Source organism: Notamacropus eugenii, chromosome 4 (assembly GCF_028372415.1).
Source record: "Notamacropus eugenii isolate mMacEug1 chromosome 4, mMacEug1.pri_v2, whole genome shotgun sequence".
Taxonomy (NCBI): Eukaryota; Metazoa; Chordata; class Mammalia; order Diprotodontia; family Macropodidae; genus Notamacropus; species Notamacropus eugenii.
Window position 1 is genome coordinate 80,285,829 of NC_092875.1, and position 12,677 is coordinate 80,298,505.

At 48.3% G+C, this 12,677-nt stretch overlaps 3 protein-coding genes across 3 annotated transcripts; 1 reads left to right on the top strand and 2 right to left on the bottom strand.

Moving 5' to 3' along the window:
- Window positions 1–5,064: 5,064 nt before the first annotated feature.
- Window positions 5,065–6,264, bottom strand: LOC140500152 (ubiquitin-like protein 5). Its single transcript, XM_072602478.1, has 5 exons — window positions 6,136–6,264; window positions 5,792–5,851; window positions 5,563–5,646; window positions 5,421–5,458; window positions 5,065–5,184 (listed from the first exon to the last, which is right to left on the bottom strand). Exons 2-5 carry the CDS (start codon window positions 5,845–5,847, stop codon window positions 5,141–5,143), a joined length of 222 nt encoding a protein of 73 aa, XP_072458579.1. The 5' UTR covers window positions 5,848–5,851; window positions 6,136–6,264; the 3' UTR covers window positions 5,065–5,140.
- LOC140500148 (F-box/LRR-repeat protein 12-like) lies at window positions 6,236–10,286 on the top strand. The gene is made up of 3 exons (XM_072602473.1): window positions 6,236–6,323; window positions 6,479–6,551; window positions 6,659–10,286. The coding sequence occupies exons 1-3, from the start codon at window positions 6,238–6,240 to the stop codon at window positions 7,520–7,522; spliced, it is 1,023 nt and encodes a 340-aa protein (XP_072458574.1). The 5' UTR covers window positions 6,236–6,237; the 3' UTR covers window positions 7,523–10,286.
- A 1,172-nt stretch (window positions 10,287–11,458) lies between these two features.
- On the bottom strand, window positions 11,459–12,664 carry CHCHD5 (coiled-coil-helix-coiled-coil-helix domain containing 5). The gene is made up of 4 exons (XM_072602475.1): window positions 12,531–12,664; window positions 12,002–12,142; window positions 11,752–11,902; window positions 11,459–11,635 (listed from the first exon to the last, which is right to left on the bottom strand). Coding segments are annotated over exons 1-4 (318 nt in total). The 5' UTR covers window positions 12,533–12,664; the 3' UTR covers window positions 11,459–11,611.
- Between the last annotated feature and the right edge of the window lie 13 nt (window positions 12,665–12,677).

Here is a 12,677-nt window from a genome sequence, read left to right on the forward strand (position 1 = left end):
AAAAAAATCAAACTGGGAGGGGAAGACCCTCAGGGTTCCTGGGTAAAAGGGAAACAATTTCTATTCAGTAATTACCCTCCAGGATATTCCTAGTTAGGAGGCATGATAAATCAGCAGAGGAGACAGGAAGAGAACCAGGAGAGGGCAGTGTCATGAAAACCCAGAGAAGAGAGAGTATCCAGGAGGGAAGGGTAGTTAATGTTGTCAAATGCAGTAGAAAAGGATGTAGACTGAGAAAAGACCATCAGATTTGGTAATTCATGCTGGTAACTTTGGAGAGAGCAGTTTCAGTTGAGTAATCAGGTTTGAAGGCAGACTGCAAAGAGATTCCGAGTGAGAGAGGAGGAAATGGTGGGATTAGCACAGACAGCTTTTTCCAGGAGTTTAGCTGAGAAAGGAAAGAGAAATGTAGGTCAGTAGCTTGGGATGGTTGGGTCTGATGGGTTCCTTTAAACATCTACTAGGAAATAACTGCTTGTTGGTTGAATAGGCAAATTAGATGAGGAGAAGCTGTGAAAAATATTGTAAGTGATGCATTCTCAAAAAAGCAGTCAGTTAAAACATTTATTCGACTGGGCAGCTAGGTGGGCAGTAGATAGAGCACTGGTCCCAGAGTTAAGAAAACTTGAGTTCCCATGTTGCTTCAAACACTGTGACCCCAGGCTGTTTGCCTCTGCCTGCCTCGGTTTCTTCATCTGTAAAATGCCAATAATAGCTCCTACCTCCTAGGATTATTGTGAGGGTCAAATGAGATAATAATTATGAAGCACTTTGCAAACCTTAAAGTGCCGTGTATGTGCTAGCTATCATTATTATGTATCAGGTACTGTGCTAGGCACTGGGATACGAGGGGAAAAAAATTCCCTTTTTGGAGGCAACAATATCTAATAGGAGTTTATAGAATACAAATACAAGATAATTTGTGAGAAAGGCACAGCAGCTAGTGGATTATGCAGGGCCTCAGACTATCTGCACAATGAAATGGGAGGCTTCTCTGTTGACACTAAAGAAGTCCCTCAAAGGATAGAAGATAAACATGGAATAGCTTGTTTCTCCCAAAAAATAGGGCCTAATGGGGACCCCCAGAGCTTAACGCTGATGGGGTTAGGGACAGATGTCAGTAAGTATGGGCTTAGAGACAAGTCCCCCTGTCCTTTTCAGTGTTTATGTCTGCCTGAAAGACAAATAGGAAATAAGATTGAGAGAAAAATGATTGAACAATTTGATGCCTGACTCCCTTCTGGAGTGATGTTCCACATTTGGGACAGAAACATAGGATGATACACAGGGACTATTCTTAGAGATGTGCTTTCAGTCTTACACTAATGTATCTTTTTGGAAATACCCTAGGGTATACTAGCGTAAGACAGGTAACACACGGGAGGTGTGTTCTTAGAACATGTTCGCTCTTGCTCTGGTCAGACAGGAAGACAACTTTGGAGGGGTTAATCATCTTACTTCAGTCTATTCTTCTCAAACAGAGTTGCTGATAATGGGATAATGGGAGCACCAATTCCTCAACGGGGACCAGTTGAGGCAAACACAGATTTCCACCGCCCCCCCCCCCCCCCAAAGCCTTTGTAGGGGCCAATCAAGGCACGAACAGCATTCCACCTCGTGCATTCAACCCTAAGGGTTTACCACTCACTGACCAGTGCCCATTTGCTTTTATAGGGCAACAAAGAAGGTATATTGCCAGGAACGACCTCACAAGTTTACATTATCTCACTGTTTTATATATCACTGTGTAGTCACAGTGGATATTTATAATTTTAAGCACAGATGTTATATTATTTATCATTATGTACATGGTAATGTTTACAAGTCATGCGCCTGGGAAATAGAGCTTGCTATGGCCATGGGTCCTGGGAGATTAAACTCTTTAAGAAAGAATAACAAATGTCCACTTTACACATAGTAAAATCCACCTTACAAATCTAATCAAATATCTAGAGCACTCTAAATTTCATAATTACCCCAATAGTCCTTCTTTATTCTGCTTGTCCTGAGGTTTTCCCAATAAAAATAGGTCTTTAAAAAAAAACCAAACAACTTAGATCTAGGAGAACTTTGGTCCAGTCCACAGAGGTGGAAAACTATAATCCAAAGAGGAAAAGATAATTGAATGTTTACAGAGTCTATGAAATTAGTATTTTCCCTCTACTTTCAAGAAGAGGTTGAGGGAGGGGAAGTTTTTGCCTTTTAACTCTTACCACTTATGCCTTTGCCTCTCAGGCCAGGTCATCTAGTTGGTGCCTAATAGTCATGAGGCATTTAACTATTTATTGTCTGTTTCCTGAGACTTAAAGAATCAGGGAGTAAGGAGCCTCAGGAATCTAGGCTCACTCCTCATTAAACAGGGGTCCTTTCAGGAGTGTAGTCCCTTGGGCCTGAGTCCTAGAGACCTGACCATCCGCTATCAGTAAGAAAGCTAAATAATCAGACTTGGAGCATCTCAAACCACTTTCTGTGGTGGGGTTTATCCATTTGTATTGGAGAGACAAGTTTTTATTTGTCTTGATTAGAGACATAACACCAGAGACTTTAATATTCTTCTGATTTGGAGAAGTTTTAAGGGCAGATTCCTAGATAGGCAATGATTCCTATGTGGTCTGATAACCTGGGGTGGGGGGGTGTTCATCAAGATCTTTTCAGGGGGTCTGAGAGGTCAATTAATACTAATTTATAATAATACTGAGATGTTTCCATTTCTAATGTTGTAAATATGCTAGATATAACTCACATAAATTAAAGCTCTTAGGAGGTAGTCCTCAATAATTTTTAAGAGTGTAAAAGAGTCCCAAGACCCAAAATTTTGAGAACCACTGGCCTAGACTATTTTCCCTGCTTTGTAAATAGATAGTACTAGGTGTGAGTCAAAAGGCCTGGGATAGAAGAAAGCTAGGTGGTGGTGGTATTAGGCCAGGTTTAGGAGTAGAACTAGATAGAGTTGATGAAATTATGGGAAGAAGAGTCTTGTTGGCCTTGGCAGTGGGAAATCAAGAGATGGGAATGATAAATAACCCCGCAGGTGTTGAAGAGTCCAGGGAAATGAGTTCATCACTGAAATGTACCTTCAAAAATGCCCTGCTGCTAGTTCCTGGAGCCATCCCTCATTCTGTCTCTTGGCCCTTCACACCCTTCGTAATGACACTGCCAATCCATGCCAGAGTTCCCATCTGCTTCCTATGACAAAGAGAATCAACTAGCAGATGGATGAGACATTTATAGAGGAAGGAGGAACCAAAATGAATAGGTATTCTCATTAGTTTATGGTTGTAGTTAGCAGTGGCTGAATCTAATAATATCCATATCATACCTGCTAATTACAGGGGTCCTTCAAGGATCTGTTCTGGGCCCTCTTCTCTTCATCCCCTAGACTATCTTATTTGGTAATCTCATCAGCCCTCATAGGTTTATGATCTGTATGCAGATGACTTGCCAGATCTATATAGCCCTAATCACTAATTTTGAATATCTTGACCTGTATGTGCTATATAGCTCAATATGTCTAAAACAGAACTCTCTACCTTTCCCCCAAAACTCACCCTTCTTTGACTCCTGTTACTTTCAGGGATAGCTACTATTTTCCCTCACCTGGATGTCATCCTAGATTCTCACTCTCAGATATCCAGTCTCTTGCCAAATCTTGCTTCAACCTTCAGAGACAGTCCCCTTTTCTCCACTCACACAACTGTCACCCCAGTCCAGGCCCTGATGACTTCTTAACTGGACCATTTCAATAGCCTATTAACTGGTCTCCCTGACTCAAATCGCTCCTCACTCTAATTGTCAATCTGATTTTTCTACAGTGTGGATCTGACCAATTTACTGCCTGGTTTAGTGAAGTTCAGTGGCTCCCTATTACCCCAGGATGAACTATAAGCTCCATTGTTGGGCACTTTCCTACTCTCCATCTTCTCATATGTGATGCTACTCTACTTAGATGCTTGCAACACTAACCCTGTAGTTATTTCAGCACCACAGCCCATCCCTTTTTCCCCTTGTACAAGCAGTTTCCCAGGTCTGGAATGCATAAGGCACATGCTCAAATTCTACTGAACCCAGGAGGCCTTTCCTGGTCCCTTCAATTGTTAATGCTTTTACCTCTCCGAGGGCTCTCTATCTAGTACATAGCTACTTGTTTGCATTTCGTCTACCTCACTAAAAAACAAGCAAAATCATTCCAGGCAGACGTTTTTTTTTTGGCCTTTGCATCCCCAGCACTTAGCAAGCATTTACTAACTGCTCACTGTTACCTATATTAGTGATATAATAAACACCCCATCCATCATCCCACTGCCTAAAATGTCAGGGCTCCAGCAAGGGCTCAGTTCTTCCTCATTCTGTACTCTCATTCCTTCCTCTTAATTGTGCATTGTATCTCAGGACTTCACTCCTAGATACTGTATATGTGATCTCATAGGTCCTCCATACTTCCTAATCTATCAGACCAGGTCAGATGCAGAAACCATTTTGAGACCTAGTCTTCACAGACTCAGGGATTCACATCATCCTTCCAAAAGATTAGAAGTGTCTTGGGTTGGAAGTCAAGGGTAGAGACTGACTCATTTTCTGCTTACCTTCAGACCCTGTCCATCTAGGCTTTAAGACAAGAGGTGAGGGATAAATCAAGACCTTATTTGATATTTCTCCTCCTGAAAGGTCAATGCTGGGACCCTTAGCGCTTCAGGTGTCCCTCTCCCACTCCACAGAGCAGCCACTCTGGCTTCCTTCCATTAACTTTGGCCCTACTTTTCTATGTTTTAAAGAAGTGTGTGTGGGTCAATAGAGAAGGATGTGCTGTCCTGAACTACTGCAGTCAATAGTACCTTAGAAGAGCAAGTTGCTCTTTCTAGTTTTGTTGCATTGCTTTTAGGTAAAAATATCCCCACTCCCATCCTTTAAGGGCAATGTAAGTCAACTATATAGTTCCTCTTTTTCTCTGTTGGCTGACCGAGTGTCCCTCATTAAAACTTGATTTCTAACAAGTGTCTCACTTTCAGTCTCCATCTGTATGATATTCAGTGCACACACAAAAAATATACACCTAGAAGCAGCAGCAGCATTTAAGTTATTTTTATTAGTGAGACTTTAAAAATGGGGTGGGTGGGTTGCAGAATCGGCAGGCCCGCTGCCCCTACTGGTAATAAAGCTCCAGGTTCATCCCATCATGGATCTCATCTGATAATAGGAGTCATGGAATCTGAAGAGTTAGATCCTTAACCTCATCAAATCCTTCCCCTCCTCCCCCTCCCCCAAGGCTGTGGCCTATCCTAGCAGTGGTGATGTTTACTCCCCAAGGGCTTAAGTCCTTTCTGGTCCTCCGCTGACAGACCAGGCCTTGGAGGAGTAAAGAGAAAGTTCCTGAGGACCCCCAAGGCCCCGTGGTCTCTTGAGATATAGCACGTAAAGGATACAGTCACCCAGGGAAACGTGGTCCTTGAAGATTGTGTACCTGGGATGGAAAGATTAGTTAGCACCGCCGGGGCCATCACACCTCCTTTCCTTTCCAGAAGAAGGAGTCTTAAGTCTGGGTACAGAATTCCGGCCCGCACTCACCATTTCTTCAGAACAATCTTGTTCCAACGCGTGCCTGTCTGAGCCGCGATCAGTTTCTTCAGGTCTCCTATCGTGTCATCCGTGCTGGGCATATGTTAAGGGGCAGCAGGAGAGCGCACCCCGGGTGACACCAACTGCCCCCCTCCCCTAATCCTCACCTCCCGCCCCGCCCCGCGGCCCCAATCCCCCCCACCCCCCACGCTCCTTCGCCTTCCCACCGATAGGATACTTGCACTTCACACGGACCTTCTTGCCCAGCCGGTCGTTACACACAACCTCGATCATGGCTCTGGGGACCCCAAAGGATCTCATCAGTCCCCCAGTCCACCCGGTCTCTGCCGGCTCTCAGCCCTGTTCTTCCCTAGCTGGCGACCCCGGCCACCCTCAGGCCCTGGTGCTCACCCCGGACACCCTAACGTCCCTGGCGGGCCGCGGCTCTGGCTGACTCGGTAGCCCCCGGCGTCCCCCCGCCCCCGGCGTCCCCCCACCCCCCCGGCCCCCCCCCACCCCCCCGGCCCCCCCCCACCCCCCCGGCCTCCCCCCCCGCCCCCGGCCTCAGTCGCAGACTCTTACCCCGCCGCCTCGAGACACAGCCCCTTCCTCACTGCGCACGACAGCGCCGCCCGCACTTTACGGCCACCGGAAAGCGGAAGCGGAAGCTCGACTCTGGTTGCGATGGCGACGGCTTCGCAGTTGCCGGACTGGCTACTTGTGGAGATTCTGTCCTTCGTTTCTCTCCGGGACCGACTCCGGAGCGCCAGGTGCGGCTCTGCCCGCGCCCGACCCCCAGTGACCCCTCCTCTCCCCTCTCTTGAGTCCTCCGGGGCGGGGCTGGGGGTGGGTCCAGTGCCCGGGCCGGGGGGGACGGGGCCCGGGCGAGGCTGGCTTTGAGTGCCAGGCTCACCCTCCTCCCCAGGGTGTGTAAGCGCTGGCGAAGGCTGATTCAGGACAAGACCCTCTGGAAACGCCTGGATCTGCGTCCGTACAGGGTAAGACCGAGCCTATCTGCCCCGGGGCTGGCGGCCGCCGGGGCCCTTGTTCTGGGGCTCCGTGGGACCGGGCTCTGCCAATCCCCCCCACCCCCTTCTCCCCACAGGTCGGGCCCAAGGTGTTGTGGCAGCTGCTGCGGCAGTACTTGGGCTCGGGGCTGAGGACGCTCAAGGTGCGAGGCCGCCTGCTGTCCGGGCCCCGGGCCCCGCTGCTGACCCCGGCCCTGCTGCAGGAGCTGGGGAAGCGCTGCCCGAACGTGGCGTGCCTCAGCCTCCTGGAAGAGGACCTCCGCAAAATCCCCTTCTCCTGCCTGCCGCGTTCGCTTCGGTGCCTGGAGCTGCAGTCGTGTGAGCTCCCCCAGACCTGGTTTCCCCCGGGGAATGGCCCCTCGAGTCTGCCCCACCTCGAGCACCTGGTGCTGGACCGGATCCCGGCCTTCTCAGACCTGCAGCTGCGGGCCCTGCTTAGGCAGGGAGCGCTGTGCTCCCTGGTACTCAGGGTCACCTACAGGGTGACCCAGCAGGGCCTTCGAGACGCCCTGCCTGGCCTCAGCAACCTGCGGCAGCTCGAGCTGTGTGGATGCTTCCTGCCTGCTGATGGGGCCCTGCAGGCCATAGGAGGCTTCCTGCCCAGACTTCAGGAGCTCAGGGTGACCGTGGTTGGGCTCACAGCCAGGGGACTGGCCAGCCTGGTGGACATGCAGGCCCTAGAGATCCTGGGCCTCCTGGGCCCACTCCCTACCCCCGATAGGCTCTCAGCCAAGGATATCCTCACTTTCTGCCTCCGCTTGCCTAAGCTCAGAATCCTCAGCCTTCAGGGTATGGGCCTGGGGTCAGCAGATGAGGCTCTTCTTAGGGAGGGACTGGCCCACTGCATGGTCATTGTTGGGGAGCCCCCCTTGGAAGGCTGGGGACTGGAAAGTAAATTGATAGGCCCTCACACCTTCAGACCAGAATTCAGGATCCACTAAAACATTTGAGGTAGTGGAGTCAGGGCATTCTACTGCTATGTGACTTTGGGCAAGCTGTTTCCCTATCTCTGCATCAAAGTTTCTTAGTCTGCAAGATAACAGGTTGAGTTTGAACATCACTTAAGTCCCTTCTAGCTCTGAATCCTATATTCTTAAACTAAACAGAATTCTTGAGTTCCAAGATTTTCAGGCATTTATAATATGAGTTAGCTTTTCAGTATCTCTCTCCTATCTTTCCTCTCTACTTCCACTGTCATCTTTTCTCCCAAGGATGTACTCATATCCCTAGGGACAGAGGGCATTTATGATCAAGGGTTGCCCAAGAATGAGGTCAGCAATCAGGGCAGGTTTAGAACATTTCAACCTCTGAAATTTTTATAATGGTACCCAGGATTCCCAACTAAAAGTAGAATGAGGGTGCAATAATGGAACTGATGGTTAGAATCTTATTTAGTTTCCTGGTTGGGGTTGGTTGCTGGTTTTGTCCTTCTTGGTCATCCTCTTCTCATTTCTTGGTTTGGCCTTGAGCAAAGCAGCCCAGCCACAAATCAGGCCACAAGGTACCAGTACTCTTCTTTTTCATCCTCCTCCTCTTAGGACCTGGGGGAGGGGACATACCTCAGCTATGCTCAACTTCACCTTCTATTTCTCAGCCACTTGAATTGGAAAACAGTGCCTTAGAAACTTTCATCCTTTCTGAAACGTCAACCCCTGGGGACCTACTGTCAAGATAAGTATATACACACATACCTACACCCACACCCACCTTCTGTGGCCATTTTCTGGACAGGCTTACCTGTAGCCTTGTGGCTCTAAGGATATCTACCCCAAGCTTAGGTTTTAGGAGAGTTTTTAGGAGTCAGTCTACTCCTCTATGCCCCCATTCACCATCTTTGTAACCTTCCAGATTAAAGTGCCCTTCTGCATTAGAATGTCAGCTTCTTGTAGACTGGGCCAGGCTGTTTTCCTATCCCCTTCAAAAAAGACGAGATCTTTGGCCCAGCTCTTCATTGCACCTTCACACCTGCAATATTCACCAACTGGGTCTTTGTTAACCTGATTGGTATCTTGATATCCTGGGCTCTGTTTTGGGGAGGTGGGGTAGACTGGACCTGCTGGTTTGGGGCCAGAGTTTTTTCTGAGCCATTTGAGTTACACCAGAGTCTCTGAAAGAGCTCCTCAATCTGTCCACCAACAATCATTTATTAAATGTCTTCTATGTGCCAGCACTAGGGATAGAAGAAAATGATGGACTGATTCAAAGCCAAAAATGAGCCCCTGCTCTTAAAGAGCTTATACCCTGTATAAAAATACAACACATACACATATAAAGTCATTGTCATCAGGATGAGACCCTACAATTGCCTTAACTTTAAATAGGTGAGGTATTAGGTCAGCAAACTGACTTCCTAGGCTCTGACTTATGGAGAAGGGGGCAGGACAGAGAGAGACAGGAGATTGTAAAACCCATTTCCAGTGATTTAATCACATTGATCTGCATAGTAAAAGGGTGTCAGAAAAGTCTAATTTGGTTGTATAGGGAATTCATCAGTCCAAGGTGAAGAATGCACTCAAAGGATGGAGGTCGGAGCATCTGGCAGAAGATAAAGATGGAGTAACTTATTCCTCCCTAGGAGACCACCCCTCCAAGAACCTGAAGCTGTTAGGACCACTGGTAGATGTCAATGGACATTAGGAGAGAAGCAGTGAGCTGAAAATCAGATCTCTACACTCCCTTCTGTGTTTCTGTCTACCTGAAAGACAAGTAGGAAACAAGATTGGGAAAAATAGGAATTCGAGCAATTTGATATTCTAAGTTTGGGTAGGGATATAGGGTGGCTCATTGGTTAGGCTCTTCCTTACACAGGTTTATGATGAGATTGCTTTTACACTTAATACAGGATGGAAAGTGAGGCATTGTAAGGTTTGAATGGCAATCACAAACTTAGATATTAAAGTCTGTTTTGCTTTGAAGAAAGGAATTATTGGGAGCTCAGACATGTAGGAGTCCTATAGAATCATTTTCCTCCCCCCAAAAAAAGAATGGAGAATGGGTTGTTGTGGTTGATGTGACTGTTTGGCTTTCTCTGCTCTTGCCCCAAGGCTTTGTTGTTTAAGTTAACCTTACAAAAAAAACCTTAAGTTAGGACTTTGGTCAGTTTCAGAGAGCAGGAAACTGGAGCCAAAAGGCAAAACAGGTTTGCCTGGAGTCCTAGTATTGCAAGACTCTAGTGGCCCTTCTCACACACTGTGGGCAAGTTGTGGGGGAGGGAGCAGTAGAGGGGTTTTTTGCCTTTCTCTTTGCTAAGACCATATTTGTCTTAAGACCTTCAAAACCCGTATTCTGATATCAACAAGCTAGGAATGGGGGTAGGGGTGTAATTAACCTGGATTAGTAAATCACAAAAATCCCTATTAGACTATCACAGCTGAAAGGGATCTTAGTGTCATTTCTCAGAGAATTTAACTGACTAGTCCAAAGTTATGCAGCAAGTTAATAAAAGAGTGGGGGCTAGAAGTCAGGTCTCTCATATCCTAGCCTATTTCTATATCATATGCTGCCTTTGACTCCCTTCAGTCATCCTAGGTTTGTTGTCCTAAGAATTTTCCTAAACCATCCAAAACCAGTACCACCTCCGAACAGCTAATTCTTTAAGATCCTCAGTGGGAAGATGATCCAAGTGCCATATACCTACTAGGAAATTTTTTTGTGTATACCTTTTCAAATTGTGAATAAAAATATTAAAATTTTAGGACAATTCTAGTACCAGTCTCCATTGACAATAACTCAATAAAGACAACTGTTCATACACAGGGAAAAGGGACAAATGACATTAGGCAGAATTGGATGAGTTTACCTTAGAACTTTCTGAAGCAGGGAAAATGTTCGATTTAGGCAGGAGAGGGAAAGTGGGGCAAAGACAAGTCCTACGGCAGAATGGAGAGAGTAAAGCTATTGAAGTGATAGGAATGACCAGTGGGGAGTCTGGGGGAACTAAAAGAGTGGTTTTGTGGTGTAATGAAAAGAATGAAATTTGGAAAGTTGGCTCACATGCAGATTTGGGCTCTGTCACATTACTTGTGTGATTTAAGCCTAACAGAGGTACAAAAAAGTAAAATGGGATGCTCTGAGAGAAGGTGGGTTTTTCTTGGTAGATCTTCATGCAGTGGCAGTATGACCACTTCCTGGGTATGAGAAAGTGGTGATTCTTTTGTATAAGGATTAGTAGACTGTGTAGCAGCAAAGATCCCTTCCAACTCAAATTCTATGAAACTAATTAATTTCCCCAAGCTTCAGTCTGTAAAATGAGTTGGACTAACTGGCCTTTAAGTTTTCTTGCATATCTAAGTCTATGTCTTCATTCTCTTTCCCTACCCTAGCATATATTTTAATTTAGATACTGATGCCCAGTAAGATAGTACTCCAGATCTCTATACTGAATCCTGAGGTATGAAACGTAGTTATCAGAGTCTTAGAAATTCTCAGTCTGTCCCTGATACAGTAGTAAGCAGCACAGCAGGGAATGAACACAGTTCCTCTTAACTCCAAATTAAATTTCTGTGTTGTATTCTACCTTTGAACTTTGCTTTATTTTCCCCATTTTACCTCACCCTACTATATGCTCTGGGGGGTGGGGGTGAGGAACAGGAAGAAGAAGATCATAAAGATATTCCCAATCCAATTCATTAGGAACATGAAGTTGTGGATCAGAGGTAAGACCCTGACACTTATGCTCGAGTGTCCTCCAGTTGTTCTAGGCCAGGTCCAGTAGTTGCTCTTCAAGGTGAGGAATCTTTCCGTTTAGACTTTTCCAAAGAAAACAACTTATAAATTAAAAAACAAGACCGGTTTGTCCTTTCTTATGCATTTACCCTAGGGCAGGGAAATTCACTAGTGTCAGACCAAGGTAGAGGAGAAGCTTTTGAAACCAGGGCTCTGTACAAACGTGTCTTTATTTGGTTGGTGGGGTGTGGGGTCAGCATTGTCTTCTGGTCAGCCACCAGCGACCAAGTTCAGTCCAACGGCTCTCCAGAGAAAATCCCACGTTCACATAGGCTCAGTACTTCCATGGCCCAAAAAGCAAGTGCTCATTGCGTCTGGAGAGGGTTTGGCTGTGGAGGAAAACCACGCTGGTCACGTATCCATCCTTCCCTCCCAAAGGTATCTCAAGGCTTCGTGGCAGGGCCCGGACCGCAGACCCATCCCTCCCGTGGTTCCCGCTGCCCACCTGGGCGGGCAGCTGCACCCGTTCTGCACACTGCAGGAATCGCCGCACATGCTCGGAGCAATTGGCCACGGCCGCTTCATTCTGTCGGAGACACAGTTCAAAGGCTTCAAAAGGCTCGGCACAGTCCTGACGGATCTGACGGATGATAGGGCTGGACAGGGGGCGGGGGAGGGGAGAGAAGGCTCAAGTCACGACCCCCCGTCCTGGCCGCGCCTCCAGCTTCCCTCCCGTCCGCTCTGCTCAGACTCACTGGGAGGAGGTGCACTGGGCGATGCTCATCTTGAGGTGGTAGCAGTCCCGCTGCCACGACTGCGGCTTGGCAGCCACGCACTGGCCGTACTGCTCCAACTCCCGGCCGCAGTAGCGCGCGGTTACCTCCAGTGCCGCCTGCCTGCGGGAGGGAAGTGAAGGAAGTGGAAACGGCTGCGCCCGCCGGGAGACTGCGCTGTCCAGAGGGCGGGGCCTGGGGAAGGGGAGGGCGGGGCCTGGGGAAGGGGAGGGCGGGGCCTGGGGAAGGGGAGGGCGGGGCCTGGGGAAGGGGAGGGCGGGGCCTGGGGAGGGGAGGGCGGGGCCTGGGGAGGGGAGGGCGGGGCCTGGGGAGGGGAGGGCGGGGCCTGGAGGGCGAAGGTTAGGCCCCCCGGGTGGTTCCACGAGGCCCCGGTAGGGCGAGCGTTTCTCTCGTTCCCCTGGTCTTTCTAGCAGAGAGAGAAGAAAGGAGCGGAGGGAGGGCCCCGGCGGGTTCCAGAGCTCGGCGGCCGGACGGAACTCCCACTACTCACATCTCGCCGCCGCTGCAGGTGCTCGCGGTGCCTGCGTGGGCCGTGGGTCCCTCCCCTTCCGGTCACGGCCGGTGATGGCGGCGTGCTAGAGTCGCGGAAGGGGGATACCGGAAGTGAGCCGGCGCCTGTCCCCGGAAGCGAGTGCCG